We start from the raw sequence: 20,460 nt of genomic DNA, 5'->3' as shown, positions 1-20,460 counted from the left end.
GCCACTGGGTGCCAGAGTAGGTCTTCCTAAAGTCAGAGGTTCAGTCAGGCAGATTACTAATTCATACACACTGCAGCACACCAGAGCATGAATGGTAAGGACACTGAGAGTCTAGTCATTCATGGAGCTCAATCCTCTTAAAAAAAAACTCTCAACTATGTTTTCAAAAGAACTCAACAACTGTCCAAATGCATTCTACGATTTTTAGGAACTACTGAATTTTTATTTACATTTTCAAGATCATGGATTTAGTTTTCATTAAAGATACTTACTACAGTATTCCCAAACCAAAGTCTAACTTGATTTGGATTTGGTTTTCAGAGATTGGGTCTTGGTTTGCTTTTGGATTTGGATTTGATTTTAGATTTGACTTGGATTTAGTTTTGGTTTTCATGGATTTGTTTTTCACTTACAGTAAAAGACTTCAGGAGATCCCATACCAGGTCTAATCTGAATAGTAACTGAACTAGCAAATACAGTCATGTCCTACAGATCGAAACCACTATAATGTCCCCATTCCCAATATTCTGAGCATTGCCAGATAGAAAGCAGATACAGTAAAATCCACTGGCTTTGTACCCTTTCCTGAAAGTGGAAAGTAGCCACTACTCGGTATCTTTCCCAATGTCTCCCCACTGACTTCAGATGTCAACAATCTTACAGTGAAAAAAAAAAAAAGAAAGATTCCTTAAAATGCCCACTTAGTAAGTATGACAAGCCCCAGGTTTTCAGTATTAACTTAGAGAAAGTAGAACATGATTTTCTATAAAATTTCCTTTAAGCAGCTGGGTTTTATTTTTATTATATTCTCTACTTTTGCATCTCTCTCTTTTTCCTTTTTTTTTTTTTTTTTTTTTTTTTTGGTAGTCAAAAGAAAGTACAATTATGGTGTCTGTAACACCATGCAGATTTTTATTCAGGTTTGCTTTTCCATTGCTACTGCTCCATCTCCATTGACTTCCGGCTTGGAATTTTAATAGCTAAATGTGATGGAAATCCTCACAACCCAGGCTTCTGAAAAGTGGAGATGGGTTAGATCTGGCAGCTTCTTTCCCCTATTTTCTATCAACTCCCACCATTCCTTTGGTTTTTTATAGAGTGAGAATGTGAATAAATTCTCAAACTGCACTTACCCAATACAAAGATAAACATTAAGAGACATAACTGAAATGTTATTAAAATTTATAAGAAATTCTTTACCTTCATCAACAGAATCTGAAGTGCTGCTTTTGTCCAGAGAAAGATATTCATTTTTATTCAAGTCCAGTGATTTTGATGGCACTCTACTTAACCTCTTCTCTGAAGTTAGTAAAGGACTCTTTTTGATCTGTTTCTCACTTGGGGGTTCCTCTTTCCCTAACCCCTAAAAGGAAAACAATCCAGTTTAAAAAACAGATTATTGGCTTAGATTTTAAAGTGAGATCTTTAATAATAAAGACTCTTGGAAATACAGCTCTTTGGAAAATGTGTTATGTTTGCATCACATTTCCAATACAGTCCATAAATATTTGTAAACAATAATATATGATAATATATTCTGAAATCATCTTCTGACACAGTACTGAACAATAAATTTAAGAAGAACATCATATAAGAAGAACTCACAGTCAACATCACGTGAATCACTTGAGCAGAAGGGAAAGGGGAGCAGAGAACAACAATAATAGAGCAGTAGATTCTTTAAAGTGGGCAAGGAAGAGAGGAGTCAAACCCGATTAGTGTCCCCAGACAATACTTGCCCCATCATCTCAAGGAAGAGAACTCCCCCATTCTCAAGACCAGTAACTACAGGGGAAAGAGAAAGCAAATAAAGAGAATAAGAGTCACATAAGAGTACAGTGGAGGAAAGAGGTTCAACAGGAAACAATTTCACAGCAAACTCCTAAGAACACAGTTGGCTTTGCTGTTAAAGAACTAAGGGATTGGGCATTAAAATATATTCCGTATATGATGCTATCTATACTTTCTGAGAATGGTTTAATCAAGAGATGTCGTTTCTATAATAAATTTAATGTTAGGCATTAAAGTATGAATGCTATTGCTATGTTAGTATTCAAGTAGGATAGCATTAAAATTAGGTTTAATAGACCAGCATAAAAAATATCAACTACATAGCAAAGTACTTTCTTGCATTGAAAGAAGCATATCTGTAATCCTTACACTTCCTGCCCCAGATCTTTGAGTAGCAGTGAAACTCCAGGGAGGATACGGGTTTCTATTAGCCACTCAGAGAACAGAATAACAACTGGGACCCAGGACACAATTTGTGAAAGGATTAAACTACCCTCATCAGAGAACTCATTCTTCAAGCAGAGATTACTGCTAAAATTGAGACTTGATTTATTTGGGAGTACCACACTGCAAAGCAACATGCCTACTTAGCTGATCCAGAGCCTCTTTAGCAGATGCTGAGTAAGTTTACACACATATTTCTCCTGTTCTTTCTAATTAAGGTATGGCTCCTATTATAAGGAATATAGACAAATACTTGTAGGAAAAGTAACAGTCACTATCTTTTCGTGGTTGACATTTGAACAGTTTTTATTTGTGTTCTTTTCTATATTTCCTGAATTTTTACAAAGAATATTAATTTTATAACTTAAGAAAGACCTATTTCATCTTAGAAAAAAAATGTTATTTCTCGCTTTTTGTTATTTCCAACTTTCTTACAAGTAAAAAGGAAACAAAGTTAGTGACATATGATATTTGTTGCCATATGAGAATCTATCTCATCATACTGTTCTTGAATGCAAAAAAAAAAAAAAAAAAAGGACTGAACTATATTGTATCCCATAACCTGAAAATGACAATGAATGTATGACCAATCTTAAAACATTAAAATCTTCCTCTACATTCCATTCCCTTTCCTTAAATGAAATATGACCTCCCTCAGGGACAAAACTAGAAGGAAGAACCAATGGATTAACTATTCTAAGAGCGGGTACAGAAGACAATGTCAAGAAGGTTGTAAGAAAGACTCAAGATTAGTAATTTTGAGAATCTAATCCTCAAAGTCAGACTTTTATAAAAGGATCAGGAGACTGCAAGAGACCTCCTGTCCTGTTACCTCCCCAAATTTGAGTGGTTTGGTTTTCTCCATGAGAACATACAAAAAGATTAGCATCCAGAATCACCTCCCTTACTACAGTAGTAAGTTCCTAAGGGTCTCTATATAAATAGTTTTACAAGAGATCCACAACACAAAATCTGACTGAAATAGATGAATGATGCCCGAAACAAGGTGATAACTTGGTGGCCTTTACACATTCTATTCAAAGTTTTCCCAAATTTATTCACAGGAGATGCTGAGAGCTCCATGGGAGAAATCAGAAAAGGCCCATTGCTGGCCACATGTAGATTCACCCTCAATTATAATAGCTTATGGTTATTGAATACTTAATGTGTAATAGGGATTGTTTAATGAAATTTCACATATATTAATTTATGTCATTCTTATTGAAAAAAACCCTGTGGAGTATTATAGTCCTCATCTTACAGTTGAGAAAACCAAAGCATAGAAATGTTAAGTAATTAAGTTAACATTTACGGGCATTCAGGTAGCAAGTGGCAGAGGCAGAATTTGAAACCAAAGCTCTGCTTTAAACCAAGAAATTCAGCTTTGGCCCCAGACTTACATCCCCAGTCAGCAGAATGAAAGCTCTATAGTAGGAGCACTTCCAGCGCTTAGAGTGCGGTCTCTAAATACCATTCTTCACTAAGAACGATGGCCCATTAGGAAAATGGTTAATACTAAGTCTGGGACAGTAAGTGTACAAAGTGTGCCTGGGACATGTTGTTGTGCCAGAAAGAAAGGAAGCCATCAAAGATTATTGATCATTTCTAAAACACAAAGGAGCCCACCTGAAGGGGCTCCTGTTGCCAGAGGAGACAAACTGAGTATTAAAAATAAATAAATAATGGGGGAGGGAACAATGGGCTTATAATGATATTTGAAAAAATAAAGGAAGAAACTAACTAGTAATTAACCAGATGTGCCTGCTTTCATAGTCAGCTTACGAAGCATTTACTGTTACTCAAGCATGCTACTCAGGGTTCTCATCTCCCCCTTCAAAACAAATTCTTTTCACCACACACCACTTACCCTGAGAAAAATTCTGCTAACTACGAATTTCTCTATCATATTTTATTTTTAATGATGCCTATCCCCCTTATAGACAGATGCTCAGGGAACTGTCTGGTAGTTTTGCACCATATCCAGCTCTGAACAGAACAATATATTATTCCCATATAACCTCAGTTACTTAAAGACTTAAAACCCTTTTCTTAAAATAAAGGAGCAGCCTGACATCCTAAACTTTAAAAATTTTGTACACTTTGTTTTTATTTGATCTTACATTATGATGAACACATGACAGCATCAGATATATTTTAAAAGGGATATCATACACTAACCCCTTTCGGTGAATTTCCATCAATTGACTCTGTCTCTGAAACACGATTAACTGATTCTCGTGTAAAACTGATGGACTTGGAAAATTTTTCATCTCTCGCCCCACAATCATCCAAGCTGCTTCTTCCTGGACTTCTATAAGAAACACATCATTATAGAAATATAACCAAGATCAATTTCATACAAATAAGTGATTTAGTCTCCCTACTGAGGTCTTCTCTATTATACAGCATTTTGACAACAAATGGTTTTTTGTAATGTAACAAATAAGTCCTACTTATAACAAGACCATCTTCTTAAACCACCTGCAAATGACTTTATTTCTGAAAATAAGATGTGCTCATATGAGACATTATAAATGTCAGAAACCATTAAAAAATTAACCAAATACCAGCGGCAATAACAGCAAGTAACCCAATGAATATTATAGCTTGTTTGAATTTCAGTTGGGGACCGCCACAAAGCTTTGAAAGGTACAGACTAGATGTTTGGGTTGGATGCCAGTCAGCACCAGGAGGCAGCTCTGGATTTCCTTTCTTCTGACTCAGTTCCAGCTGAGGTGGTGACTCCCTCCCAGAAGGGGGTGCTCCTGATGTCTGAGCACAGACCCCATTGATCAGTCCATGCCCCTTTTCTTGTTCTTCTTGTTCCTAAGAACCAGGTTTAAGGAACAGCTTTCAAATGGTCATAGGAACATGACTACAACAAATGTCCTGGGACTTGCTTTTCCTCTTTCTGGGAGGAGCATAAAGAAAGGAAAATCTATTAAATATAAAAGAAGTACAACTGATCTAATTTTCAGGCCTTGAACTTATTGAGCAATTATTATTCCTATGTAATCATTGCTAGATAGAGACTTAAAGCTCTTCTAAAATAAAGTAGCAGCCTAACATCTTTAGCTAGATTATCCTGAGGAAGGAACAGAAAAGCCAAAGGGCCTTTCATCCCTATTCTACCCCACCCAAATAATACTTAGGTCTGCCACCAAGTCACTCCTGGCTAGGCAGAATGGCAAGACTGAGGGGGACCCAACAAGAAAAATGGCCCTTTGAGACTAGCCCAGCAGCTGAGTGTCTGCATCTAAGGATTTTAAGGATGGGAGTGAGTTGTGGAGAAATACAGAAAGGAAAAAGGAGGAGAGAGAGTGATGGAGAGATTGAAAATGAAGACAAAGAAAGTGGAACAGCTGAGGAAATAAAGGTGTGAGACAGATACACTTCTTTTGGAAATAGGAAGAAAGGGAAAAGGAAGAGAAGAGGAAATAAGAATCTGGCCACATTCTCTCTGAGAAAGCACTCAATTGCTAGAAGAAAGTTTTCTGGTGACCTCAAAAAGCTAGAACTTACAGTGTATAAAGCACTTGGTCAAAAATATTTATTCTTGGGCGCCTGGGTGGTTCAGTCTGTTGAGCGTCTGACCTGGGCTCGGGTCATGATCTCACGGTTCGTGGGTTCAAGCCCCGCATTGGGTTCTGTGCTGACAGCTTGGAGCCTGGAGCCTGCTTTAGATTCTGTCTCCCTCTCTCTCTGCCCCTCCCCCCACTCATGCTCTCTCTCTGTCTCAAAAATAAATGAACATTTAAAAATAACTTTTTTATGGGAATACAAGCTGGTGCAGCCACTCTGGAAAACAGTATGGAGGTTCCTCAAAAAACTAAAAATAGAACTACCCTACAACCCAGCAATTGCATTACTAGGCATTTATCCACAGGATACAGGTGTGCTGTTTCAAAGGGACACATGCACCCCTGTGTTTATAGCAGCACTATCAACAATAGCCAAAGTATGGAAAGAGCCCAAATGTCCATCGATGGATGAATGGATAAAGAAAATGTATACAATGGTGTATTACTCAGCAATCAAAAAGAATGAAATCTTGCCATTTGCAACTACGTGGATGGAACTGGAGGGTATTATGCTAAGTGAAATTAGTCAGAGAAAGACAAAAATCATATGACTTCACTAATATGAGGACTTTAAGAACCAAAACAGATGAACATAAGGGAAGGGAAACAAAAATAATATAAAAACAGAGAAGGGGACAAAACCGAAGAGACTCATAAATATGGAGAACAAACTGAGGGCTAGGGGAGGGGTTGTGGGAGGGGGGATGGGCTAAATGGGTAAGGTGCATTAAGGAATCTACTCGTGAAATCATTGCTGCACTATATGCTAACTAACTTGGATGTAAATTAAAAAAAATTAAATTAAAAAAAATTTTTAATAAAAAAAATATTCTCTTCTTCACAAGAAACTCCTTGAGTTGGCAGGGACCTTGGAGATTATCTAGTTTAACTACCTCATTTCAGAGATGGGTAAAGTGAGGATCTGAAAGGCTACGAGATTTGCTTGAGGTTGTGCAGATATTTGGTGGCCAAGTCCAGACAAGAATCCAGATCTTCTTTACCATAACCCAAGGCTCTCTACATTATGTCAACTGTTTTTCTACCCAGCCCCAGTACCTAAGAAACACTAGTAAACTTTACAAGGAGAGTAGTACAATGGAAATTTTTAACTTTACAGAAAACTAATAAAATATGCATGTGCAACCACGTAAAAAAGTCTAAAATATTGATGCTGAGCTGAAACAGTATATAGAGGATCAGCATAACTAGAAGACTACCTAAAATAGAAGAAAAAAAACTGTAAACATACTGAGACTTCTGAAAGATTTCCATTTTTAACTTGCTATAGAATTTTTAAGAGTTTTATTAAGATATAACTCACATTCCATAAAATTCACCCCATTTAATGTGTACAATACAGTGGTTTATAGAGTTGTACAGCCACAACCACTATCTAGGTTTAGAGTATGTTCATCAACAAAAAGAAATCCTGTGCCTGTTAGTAATCACTCCCCATTCTCCCTTCCTCCCAGCCCTTGGTAAATACTAATCTACTTTCTGTCTCTATAGATGTGCTCATTCTGGATTCCATTTCACATAAATGGATTGTACAATACGTGCTCTTGGGTAACTCACTTCTTTCACTTGCTTCCGTCATTTATAATGTCTACTATAGAATTTTAATGTATTATCCTTAATTGTTTTTATTGCTACGACCTCAATTACCATTGGACAAAATGCACTTTTACTTGTATAGGTTAATAAAAATATCCACTCTTCCAAAGAATCCCCATCAGTCAAAAATAATCTCATCTCTGAATTTATCATATTATCTATTGCTCCTTTTGGCCTTTGTCATTTTCAACCCTGTATTATAAGTATTTGCATTCTCCATAGTAGTATCAGCTCCTTTCATTAATGCATTCAGTATTTATTGAGTGTCAACTACATGTCAAGCACTATGCTAGGGTTTCCTTGAGGAAACATCATACCATCTTTGTATCCCTCAAAATACCTACCAGCTAGTTTATTTTATTGTTATCTACAACCTCAGAGATGTCACTAGGTACTTCTTCAGACCCTTAATAAAAAGTTTTACTAAAACTATGCTTTAAGCAAACCCTAGGTAACAGAGTTACAAAATTAACATTTCCTTATATGTCCTATATTTGCTTACCAATTTAGCAAACTATTCAATGTCCTCACCTTTCACTTCATTCCACTACAAAGACCAAAGAGGCAAATTCCACCCAAGGACAATTTAATAGAAATTCTAAATTGGTAAAGTCTAAAATAATTCTGCTTTCATTAATGATTAATAAGTTGTGATAGTTAACATTTTGCTCTACCTTGGCTGCACAGTATCCTCGATTGACAAAGACAAGTTTTCCATCTCTTCAGCATTTAAGCCTAGCTCATTACCATAGTTCTGCTGGAGCAGCTGCCAGAATTCCTGTCTGGTCAAGCTCTAAAATGACACAAAAATTACACTGAATATTGGAAAATATAAGATACTACAACATAGTGATTCAAACATGAATTTTGAGGTCAAAATGACCTGTTGTGCAGATTCTAAATGTGAAAGTTTGGTAGTTATTTGGCCTTTTCAAATGACAGTTTTCTGCATGTATAAAAAATGGGTTAACAGGGGTGCCTGGGTGGCTCAATAGGTTTAGCGTCCTACTCTTGATTTCGGCTCAGGTTATGATCTCACAGTTCGTGAGACTGAGTCCCACCTCAGGCTCTGCACTGACAACATGGAACCTGCTTGGTATTCTCTCTCTCTCTGCCCCTCCCCTGCCCGTGCTCTCTCTCCTTCTCAAAATAAATAAATAAACATTTTTTAAAAACGGGTTAACAAAACTTACCTGACAGGGTTGATACTGGGAGTAGATAAAATGATGATTTTAAAGTGTATAACATAATAACTACTTAAATGAGAAGTAAGAGGTTTCAAATTGTCTCTTCATAAAATAATTTGTTCATAGTATTATTGGGCAATCACTAATCTGCAATTTAAATTCTACAATCCAGGGGTCCCTGAGTGGCTCAGTAGGTTAAGCGTCTGATTTCAGCTCAGGTCATGATCTCCCGGTTCATGAGTTCAAGCCCCACTTCCAGCTCTGTGCTGACATCTCAGAGCCTGGAGCCTGCTTTGGATTCTGTGTCTCCCTCTCTCTCTGCCCCTCCCCAACTTGTGCTTTGTCTCTCTCTGCCTCTCAAATTAAAAAAGAAATTTTCTTAAAAAAGAAATTTAAATTCTACAGCCCAATAAATAAATAAATAAATAAATAAATAAACAAATAAATAAATAAATAAATTCTACAATCCAACTGTCTACCATGACCACTGGATCAGCATTCAGTGTTCTAATCATCAACTCAAAACCATTCTCTTAATCCATAATGTATCTGAATATTTTGACCATTTTTAACACCTTATATATCAGTAAATTTTAAGTTATATTTTCCTACAATATAAAAGGCAACAGGATAGAATTCAGAGTATTTCCTTTAATTCATTTATAAAAAAATCCATCTTGTTCTTTATAGGTAACATATCAGTGTTAAAATCATCTAAAACAAAAAAGTCATGCATGCACTGTAGAGCAAAACAAAAACAATAATAATAAGATAACCAATGGTCTGATTTCTAGAAACATTTTAGGTGGTTAATTACATGATTAAGCACAGTAGAGGGAGGCAACATAACACCTGAGGCAACTGTTGGCAAGACTATTTCTCATTCATTTAGCAAATATTTATTTAGAACCTCCAAACATGTATCACTGCACTACATGGCTAAGAATAAACATGATATATACAAGTTAAGCTCCTTGTTCTCAAACAACTTATAATATAGTTGAAGAACCATGGGAGACTTTTAAGTTAAATATGACAGGCTATAATATTAAGTACTAAAGTACTGATACAATCAACTTACTATAAAGTCTAAAGGCAAGGGTGCCTGGGTGGCTCAGTCAGTTAAGCGTCTGACTTCGGTTCAGGTCATGATCTCATGGTTTGTGAGTTTGAGCCCTGCGTAGGGCTCTGTGCTGACAGCTCAGAGCCTGGAGCCTGCTTCAGATTCTGTGTCTCCCTCTCTCTCTATCCCTCTCCAACTAATGCTCTGTCTCTCTGTCTCTCAAAAATAAATAAATGTAAAAAAAGATTTTTTTAAAGTCTAAAGGCAAGAAATATTACTGTGGATTAGCGTGATCAGATAAGGCTTCACATTGGCTAAATGTCTTTAGCAGAGCTGAAGGAAGGACATGAATGGGGAAAATGGAGAGAGGAGGAAATTTTGAGAGAGAGAAACCAACACACAAATACAAAATAAATACATAAAGAACATAGGTAATGTCTATTTTGCAGTCGGTTAATAGTTTATTGACCTAACTGGGGTAAAAAAAAAATTAAGTTGGAAAATAGAGATAAATATAGGGAGATTTAAGGGGGCCAAATATATGCCTTAAATTCCTCCCTGATATTCCCCTTGACAGATGCCACTTTCTTTTTTCTTTCTCCTTGTTTCTTCTCCATGTCTAGTGGCTATGGAATCTTTGTTACATTACACTAGAGGACCTTCACTATATTTTACAGAACCTCGAAGAAATTAAGAAAAAAACTTCTGCATTTTAGACCACTAGTTTCCAATTTGCCATACCCAGACTGGTAAGATTCCACAAGAGTAGTTGATGAAAATTCAGACATTACTATCAATATTTCCAAAAATAAAAAGTATCCAAACAATTACCTACAATAAAGTTATTCAAGCTAAGTAAAATGTCAGGCCCCTTTGAGGCTGAATTACATTAGCCTAGAGCAGTTATTCAGGCTCATAAGAAACTCTCATTGCAAATAATGTTTGTCTAATAAACAATAATGTTCTAAGATTTTATTATTTAGTTATATACCATTTGCTTGGTGGACAAAGTCTTTGGAAGACTAGTGTCCACAAAAGAAAAATAAAAAGGATCACTAGTGGTAGAGAAAGTTAAGGAACTTGATTCTTGATCCTAACACATTTCTTTTCTGATTCCCACTCCAAAAAAGCCATTTGTGTACAGCAGTTAGCTCATACTAATAACTCAATCTTTCAAAGACATTATCTTTGAAATACTTCTAGTGTCATAAGTGGATGGTTAACTTTATAAAGAGAAACAAGAAATATTTCAATATACTTGTGGAAGATTATTTTATAAAAACTTCTCTGAAATAATAAATATCAAACTATTCCAAAAACAGACTAAAAGAAGTAGATAAAACAATTATAAATATTCAGGTGACTTCCTACAACTGAATGACATGAAACTTAGACATAAAATATTAACAATAAAAACACAATTTTATTTGACTACATGAATGTTTTAAATACATTATCAAAAACTATCAAGATGTGAATAGTTAATAGGGTAATTTCAATATACTTTTTCATTTCTGAGTTTATATATATATATAGGAACTTCTATACAAAATATAAAGTATTTATATATAAAGTATATGTTTACATATATAAATATAAATTTATAAAAATATAAAGTATATATATAAAGTATCTATGTATGTAAATTAGTGGAAAACAAAATAGAACTCATTTAATTCACCATCTTTTTTTAAGTTCACCATTTTATAGATCTGCTCATTTGTTAAAAACAAGTTTTTCCATAAAGTTGATCAGAAAAGACAAAAACGTGGTCATTTATTTATAGTTGTGTTGAATATTTAAACATTAAAACATATACCCAGACTGATATTCATAATTCTCTGAATAACAATAATTTTCTAAAGAGGTTGTTTTAAAAAACATCCTAAATTTTAACCAAAGGCTGACCACGTACCTGCAAACAATGAAGAGTCCTGGTTCAGCCTGCAGGCTACTTTAACAAAATAAAGATGAACCAAGCAGCAATCAGATACGACTCAAAAGTCAGAAGATCAATTTCTGGCCCAGAAAGCTTTGTATTCTAAGTATTCTGCAAAGTCTTTATCTGCAGCAGAGTTCCCAATATTTAATGGCAACTACATAAAATCACTGTTTCAATCTTCTCTTTTTGTTATGAGAGGCTTTTCCTTATGAAAGACAAGTCCTACAGAGTTCAAAGCACATTATTTGTCACTTCCTGGTTTGTAGTATCAGCACTCTTTCCAAGGTTGCAGGTCAGAATGCAGAATTGGTAGTTACACCTCACTCTACAGGTTCCTAAGCCACTCCTACTAGAAGAGGATAGGTAAACAGGGTTTTATTAAAGGGACAGTTCTCAATTTCTTCTGTTCCACAGAAGATTAGAAACAATAAAATGCAAATGAAAATATCTTGCTTATGCTCAATTACTATGTCAATCTCATTTTAAGGATTAAATATATCAAGGGCTAAATTTCTTCCTCCATGCTATCGCTTTCTATTCATTTCTAGCAATGTCATTATTACTTCTTCATATGCCACTTCTTCAGTATTGATGTAGCACCTCATCAGACTCATGCATTAACCCTTTATCACTATCAAAGATTGAGTTCTTGAGTATTATAAATGGAACGCCAGGAAATGGCAAGAAGAGTGAGCTATTCAGGTCAAGCAATTCCAATAAGCCCTCAGCACATCATTCATCACTGAAAAGTTTACATCTTCATTACTCAATAGTTCTTTCCTTTAAAAATATTTTTTACTTTCTTCAGAATAATTTCCTGGCAGGGACCTGGGATATAATAAACACACAGAGAGTCTCATCTACCAATTCCAATTTTTCCTGAAGAAAAATGTTCCTCTAAATAAAAAAATCACAGCTTGCCCGAATTTCTACCTAGGTATTCCATTTAATTTAGTAAGGTGTTAGACAACATCAAATGCTACTCAATGAACTGCAAGGATATCCTTTTGGGGGGTTGCTAAAACCTAATCATTTAATGCAACAGCAGAATGAGGGACCAGAGCAACACCGGAGAATAGCACGCCCTCAAACAAAGAAAGCACACATGGGGGATACAGTACACTGTCTAAAAATCAATGCTTTTGGCATGTTATGGAAATTCTCATGGGTTGCAATTATAGATAGATATCCTTACTCTATTATGGTAACCAAACTGCTATGAGAAAAATATACCTTAGCTATACTGTAAATGAACATATATACTAAGATCATATATACTTATATGCTAAATATAAAAATTCTTATAGTAAACCATCAGTAAGTATTCAGTAAATTTAGTAGGCTTACAAGGGAAAACAGAACCTAAGACTGAGCCCTAAGAAAGCCTGGCACACAAAGGAGTGGCCAGCAAAAAAAAAAGAATGAAGGAAATACCAGACAGGTAAGAGGGAAGTCCAGAAAGAATGATGTCATGGAATTCAAGGAAAGAAGGTGCTTCAAAATGGAGGGAGTGTGTCGTAGTGTGGAATGTTGCTGACAGATCAAGTACATGGAGAACATCCATGGCAAGTGCAAGCATGCCAAGGAAACAGCCTGGCAAGCCAGTTCACCAAGACTAGCAGGGGGAAGAAGGGAAGGGGGGGTGCGGAAGGAAGAGAAGGGAGAAGGAAAGAGTCAGTGGGGAAGCAGCCAGGGCATGAGGGGCTTTGTATGCCATGCTGAGGAAAATGGGGTTTACACTGTTAAAATATGAAAAGCCAGGGCACCTGGGTGGCTCAGTCGGGTTAAACATCAGACTTTGGCTCAGGTCATAATCTCGCGGTTCCTGAGTTTGAATCCCACACTGGGTTCTCTGCTGTCAGTGCACAGTCTGCTTCAGCTCCTCTGGCCCTCCCTCTCTCTCTCTCTCTCTGCTCCTCCCCAAGTCGTGGTCTCTCTCTCTCTCTCTCTCTCTCTCTCTCTCTCAAAAATAAACATTAAAAAATTAAAATATAAAAAGCCACCTAATGGTTTCACATAGAAAAGTAAAAAGTTCAAACCTGTTTTTTGAAAGATACACTTTTAAAACCATTATCACTTTGGTAACAATCTAAAGGACAAATTACAGTGTTAAAAAGAGGTATTTAGGAGACTATTGTAATGGCTCAAGGTAGAAATGATGAGGGCCCTGGTGAACAACACAACATGGTTGGGGAAGGAGAGGTAAGGAACAAGGATACATCCAGGTTTCTGGCTTGGGTGACCAGGTAGAAGGAGGTACACTTCACCAACTGAGGGAAAACAGGTGGAGGAGTTCTGCTAACCAACAAGGTAAAACAGAGGGAACAATATAAGAATACAAATACTTTTCCATTACCAGGCTATTATATAGAAAACGTGACTAAAACAGTCAGCAATTTTACACTTATTTTTCCAGGCAGGTTTGAATGTTGTACTTAGATTTATAGCACTACTGGAAAACTAGATTTCCAAGTACAGGAATTCCAAAACAAGTGATCACTGGGGAGAGGCAGGAGAAAGAATAAGGGGATTTGACAAGACTGAGGAGTCTGCAGGAGAAGGCTGGATGACACTCTTCCAAAAGGTCTCAGAATTTGACATTAACTTCCTAAACTGACTGCCTTTTGGAGAATGGCCCCAGCACTGTCAGTGGCCTGTAGTTGCACTCAGAGTGGCTAACTTTAACAAGCCACACTCACATACTGCATATACTCTGTCAGTGGTAAATGCACTAATGCACAACAGGGGGACAGTCCTTTCTAGTCACTGGAAATCTTTCATTCTGCCACACAGGGTGCTCAACACCTTTTAAGTCAGGTATTACTAATCAGAAATTTGCATGATAAGCATGGAATCAGAGCAAAGGTAGACAGTTTAAAGGACCAACTGTGATGTTGGTGTGGACTGATGATTCATCTCTGTACATTTCTCTAGTGATCTCAGTTGGCCTCTGTAACTCTATTTTTCTGTCCTAAGTTCTTGGCCTAAGTCCAGCCAACCCCCCTTCAGACTGACATATTTGTTCTTTATACATACTAATATAATCAACCAACTGTTTTATTTATTTTTAAAATGTTTATTTTTGAGAGAGAGAGAGACAGAGAGACAGAGAGAGACAGAGAGAGAGGAGGAGAGAGGATCCAAAGCAGGCTCTGCGCTGACAGCAGCAAGACCAATGCGGGGCTGGAACTCATGAACTGTGAGATCATGACCTAAGCGGAAGTCAGATGCTTAACCAACTGAGTCACTCAGGCACCCCCAACCATTTTAAATCCATTTTTCTCCAACACACCTGAGGAATAGGACACCCTTTTGTCATTCTCCTATTAGCAATTCCCAAAACAGAAGCTGGAATGACATGAATCAAACTTTGGAGGGGGGTGTCTGTGTATATCAGAAGAGCTCCTCTCATCACCTTACCCCTAGTTCTGACACATGCCCCTGCTTCTGACCTTAGGAAATAAGTCAGAAAGCCAGTCTGTCTCTTTAAGCCTTAGAATTTAAAATGAGTGCAAATTTTTGCTCTCAGAGGCTCTGGTTTTAAATAATCAGTCTCAAAATGTATTCTTAAATTTGCATGAAGAGCTAGCTTCATAGCAGCCCCCACATACTGGCAAGAGAGACCACCATTATCTCTCTGAAAGAAAAATAGTACAAAAAGAGCAATTTGACTCTATACACATCCTGCCTGTATTGGCAGGAACATGGAACATGAACACAAGGAACATGAAAGGATTAATATTGAGCTTGAGCTTTAACCAAAAAAACTTTTAACTTTTAAGCTTTGTTAAAAGTAATAACCTTATAGGGGTGCCTGGGTCTCAGTCAGCTGAGCATCCAACTTCGGCTCATGTCATGATCTCACAGGTTGTGGCTTCGACCCCTGCATCAGGCTCTGTGCTGACAGCTCAGAGCCTGGAGCCTGCTTCGGATTCTGTCTCCTCTGCCCCTCCCCCACTTGCACAGGCGTTCTCTCTCTCAAAAATAAATAAACATTAAAAAAAATTTAAGTAATAACCTTATATATTCATCCTGTTTTCTTGATAATTCAAGTATACAAAAGATAACGTTCCTTTGGCAACTGAGGATTCTTCAGTGTTTCCAAATAATCATTTGTTCTCATGTCGCATAGAGGTTTAAAAAACTGAGTTAAGGCATACCTTGACTGTTGTTTCTGTAACCAAATGCCTGTTTTCTCCCCATCGTTTGCCTTTTCCTTGAGCAGAGAATTGAAAAAGTCTTGTTATTTATTTTTTTATTTAAAAAAATTTTTTTAATGTTTATTTTTGAAAGAGAGAGACAGAGCATGAGCAGGCGAGGGGCAGTGAGAGAGGGAGACACAGAATCTGAAACAGACCCCAGGCTCTGAGGTGTCAGCACAGAGCCCAACACGGGGCTCGAACCCACAAATCACAAGATCATGACCTGAGCCAAAGTCCGACACTTAACCGATTGAACCACCCAGGCCCCCCAGAAACAGTCTTGTTATTTAAACGTAATGATCATCTGGAGTCAAAATCATTAAAGTTTTTTACTAAACTGAATCATTCAAAAAGTATTTATTGAGCATCTACTATGTATAATGTAACACTATAACTTATTGTCCACTCTTGAGAGTAAAGGGCATTATTGACAGAGTGCCAGACAATACTGAGTAAAACAAGATGTATGCCAAAGTTCTATAGTGAATACTGACCTGGTCACTATGAACAATGAACACTATGAACAATGAACAAGACAGACATGGTCCTTATGTTCAGGGAGTTTATAGTCAAGCAAGGAGAACAGAAATAGAACACAGAATTATATGTATAGTGAACTTTACAAAGGAAAATTGCAAGATGTTATAGAAAGGTAAAGGAATGGACTTGACTTCATCTCATTAATGAGTTCCATTTCAAACTAGGGGCGGGAAAGAAGCAGGCACAAAGACCATGCATGAACACCTACTGTAGGGGGAGCAGGGGAGAAAGGCAGAACATTTAAGAATGGGGAGGGTGTGTTGAGATGAAGCTGGAATGGTGGGCTGGGGCCTGATCATGGGGTCCCTAGATAAAATTTTAGATTTTTATTCCAAGGGATATGGGTATTAAGCAGGAAGCTAATATTGGTAGGCATACATTTTAAAAAAGATAAATTTGGCTGTAGTATTGTTCAGAGGTCAAAAACTTCCTGTGAAAGGCCATACGGTAAATATTTTAGGCTTTGTAGACCAGTCTCTTGCAAATACTCAACTCTGCTGCTGCAGTGTGAAAGCATCCATATAATAAATAAACAAAAGAATGTGGCTATGTTTCAGTAAAATTTTATTAATGGACAAGGAAATGTGAATTTCATATAATTGTGCCATGAAATATTATTCTTCTTTTGGTTTTTTTAAAACCAACTTAAAAAGGTAAGCCATTCCTACTTTGTGGACTATACAAAAACAGATGGCAAGATTGTTTGGCTCTGAAATAGAACATGGAAGGGTAGGAGCTTTAAACAAAATAGCTGAGGATGGGGAAAGGCCTACAGTATTATCTTAAACCATGGTTGCACGCTTCTTCACAAAAGACAGAAACCACCAATTGTTTGTATCAAAGAATGGAGCTGCCACTGTCTTTTGGCCCCACAAATCGCAGATATTCAACGTGCTGTCTATAAAAATGGTGCTGGGGAGCCCGGGTCATCATCTAATGGGTAATCATTTGACTTTAGCTCAGGTCATGATCCCACTGTACGTGAGTTCAAGCCCTACCTCAGGCTCTGTGCTGACAGCTCAGAGCCTGAAGCCTGCTTCAAATTCTGTGTCTCCCTTTCTCTTTGCCCCTACCCCTCTCACACTCTGTTTCTCTCTCAAAAATAAATAAGCATTAAAAAAAATTTTAGGAAAAGGTGCTAAGCTCAAAGGTTGTGAACTAAGCTGAAGTGCTATAAATTACTGCATGACTAACCATAGTGACAGGTTAAACACATGTCTACACACTGAGGATTTATGTTAAGCTAAGTCAAATATCTGAAATAAACTGTTCTTTCTGAAGCAATACATCAGACGAAGCTTATGAATGAAAAAAAATGTACTTTTAAAAGCATTCTTTCTGAAAGGCATCGTATTTGCCTCTAGCTATTTTCCTTTTTTGTGGATTTATTTTACTGGAGAAATCAATAAAACACACAGAACACACACACACACACACACAATTTAAAAATCATTTTGTTGTATTTACCTTAATCTTTTTTCTAGATTAGTTTGCTTTGTTTTTAAGGCCTTGTCATGTAAGAAGTAAAACTAAGTAAGACATACTTATTCTTACTCTCAGATCCCCAGTCACAAGTAAACATAAATATAATATTCTGAACTTAAATTCTCTAAAAATATTTTGTAATTAAATTTTTTTTTCATTTTACATATTTGAGAGAGGGTGTACATGGGAGAGAGGGGCAGAGGGAAAGAGAAAGAAAATCTTAAGCAGGCAACATGCTCAGCACAGAGCCCAACACAGGGGTTAATACCACAACCTTGGGATCATGACCTGAACTGAAATCAAGAGTCACATGCTCAACCGACTTAGTCACCCAAGTGCCCCTAAAAATATTTTGGGGGAAAGAAAAAAATATATATATGTGTGTGTATATATGTGCATAATATATATATAAAATGTATTATTCAAATGGCTTAGGTTTTTTATAGAATTTTGTAGTTATACTGTATATTTTATGGATTTTGCTTTTTTGAAGGAATAGTATTATGAAAGTTCAAGAAATCTAACCAATGCGGCTTTATCACTTTCAAAAACTAGAAGGCAACTGAAGTGTGTAAAAATTGCAGACAATACTAAAACTGTACCAAGCACTTAGCATTATGCCTGACAACTAATACCTCATAACTGAGAATTGCTACAATTGTTACAGATATTAGTATGTTTTAAAAAACTGTTTTTCAAAGACCACTAGGAAAATACAGGAAGGGTGGTTTTGGTTTTGTTTTCTAGTTCCTTTTCCAGGTGAATTCCACAATGTTTAAAATTCTAGTGAGGTCAGTTTTATTTTTTATTTTTTTTTAATTATTTAATGTTTATTTTTGAGAGAGACAGAGACAGAATGTGAATGGGGGAGGAACATAGAGACAGGGAGACACAGAATCCAAAGCAGGTTCCAGGCTCCAAGAGCTCAGTGCAGAGCCGGACACGGGGCTCAAACCCACAAACCCAAAAGTGAGATCATGACTGAGCCAAGTCAGACGTGCTTAACTGACTGAGCCACCCAGGAGCCCCCATGGTGAGGGCAGTTTTAAAACTGAGATCTCATCTCCAACTTTAGTTGGAGTTTAAGTTCTGTATTGTATTTAACACACAATATGCTTAAACATTGATTTTGTTTTAGTATACAGCAGAAATGGTTACCATTCTGTTTATTAAAATGAGGGTATGGTATCCAATCAAGATAGTCACAAGTTCAACGTGAAAGAACCAAATAATCCAAAGATATAAAAAGCAAAACTACAATAAAGATGGTGACACTCCTTTTGTACACATCAAGAACACAGGTGACATCAGGATCTTTTCAAAGAGGTTTACATTTTACTCCCACCCAGTAAATGCTTTAGTGGCCTTAAAAGTACCATGGAATTACCTTTCTTCCTCCCACTTCAAAGAGCTTTTTAAATTTTTTTTTCATTAAAGTTCAAATCTGTTTCTTCCTTGGCTCATCTGTAAACCTAAACTTTATCACTTCTCTGGAGTTGCTTGTTTTCATAATAAGGATGTATCTCAACTTTCTCACCTATAAGTGCAAATGGGATGTGGGAAGGATGCTCAGATCCAGCTCATAACCAAATGCAGGTTGCAATAGCAGTCTTTGGCTCCTTATTAAAATGAGGGATGCAACTGGGGGATTCCCAAAAAACTCAGAAAACTTGGCATTGGAGGGTAGCATTAGACATGTCTCTAGGGCAACACTGTTTTCAGCCCATACCAGCAAGAGCAGCCCACTGTAATTATAACAATATAGCCGAATATGGCGGGCCTAACATAGGGGAAACAGGCTTTCTGCAGCACAACGCTGAAAGGGCAACGCAGAGCTGTAGGGCAGGAAGTCTTTGTGCAGCTGCCCCATACTCCTGCAGGTGGCTGCCGCACACTACCAGACCAGGCATCCATGGGCCGCCACCCCTAGCATTGCCCAGGCCAAGAACATGGGTGCAGGGCTCTGGGGAGCCTGGGTGCCCAAACGCCAGAAAACACTCATGGGGACGAGGCGAGCTTGCACATGGTGCTTCACTGCCAGTCTTGTCTATTCACTTAAGGAGGGAGGAGGGGCTGGGCTCGGCAAGCTCCCCACCCTCACCCATGTCTCTCCTCTCTGCTCCAACTGGGGACTTCCAGGCCACTTCTCCATGTCCCCAGGACTCTGAGAAAGTGAAAGCAGACAAGTGGGGCACTGTTTGGTAGACCGCAACTTCAGCAGCTGCCCCAAAGTTCGAAAACCATTCAACCATAAGAGCCACAAAGGCCACAATGTGTCCACTCCAGTGAGTGGCTTAGCTGGAGAGTGGGGAGGAGAGGAGGTAAAGTTCTCGCCTCCAATGTTTAAGCTTCAGCTGCAAAGAAGCCTTTCTTACCAGCTGGAAATCTCTACATCACCCCCCAAGCCATTTTTTTAAAATGACGGATTTATTGAGCTATAATTCACATATCACAAAATTTACTTTAAATGTACAATTGAGAAGTTTTTAGCATATCCTGAGCTGTACAATTATCACCACTAAGTCTAGAACATTTTCATACACCCAAAAGATACCCAAATCCATTAGCAGTCACTTTTCATTTCTCCCTCCTCCTGGAAACAAACTTACTC

The 20,460-nt window shown here is 37.3% G+C and overlaps 1 protein-coding gene across 2 annotated transcripts in view; it reads right to left on the bottom strand.

The window, feature by feature from the left end:
* Positions 1–20,460, bottom strand: part of GRAMD1C (GRAM domain containing 1C) — a 103,826-nt gene that overhangs the window by 27,555 nt on the left and 55,811 nt on the right. Inside the window, exons 1-4 of one of the 2 annotated variants that reach the window (XM_043594212.1) lie at positions 11,596–11,913; positions 8,105–8,223; positions 4,414–4,546; positions 1,201–1,363 (exon numbers count right to left, since the gene is read on the bottom strand). In XM_043594212.1, coding sequence (XP_043450147.1) covers positions 1,201–1,363; positions 4,414–4,546; positions 8,105–8,148 — 340 coding nt within the window. In that variant the 5' untranslated portion in view covers positions 8,149–8,223; positions 11,596–11,913. Of the gene's footprint in view, positions 1–1,200; positions 1,364–4,413; positions 4,547–8,104; positions 8,224–11,595; positions 11,914–20,460 lie in introns of those variants that run through there. The other variant, XM_043594211.1, reaches the window with a different exon arrangement.

The sequence above is a fragment of the Prionailurus bengalensis genome, chromosome C2 (assembly GCF_016509475.1).
Source record: "Prionailurus bengalensis isolate Pbe53 chromosome C2, Fcat_Pben_1.1_paternal_pri, whole genome shotgun sequence".
In the NCBI taxonomy this organism is placed as follows: Eukaryota; Metazoa; Chordata; class Mammalia; order Carnivora; family Felidae; genus Prionailurus; species Prionailurus bengalensis.
Note: the sequence above shows the minus strand (reverse complement) of the source record. Positions and strands in the feature narration are given on the sequence as shown.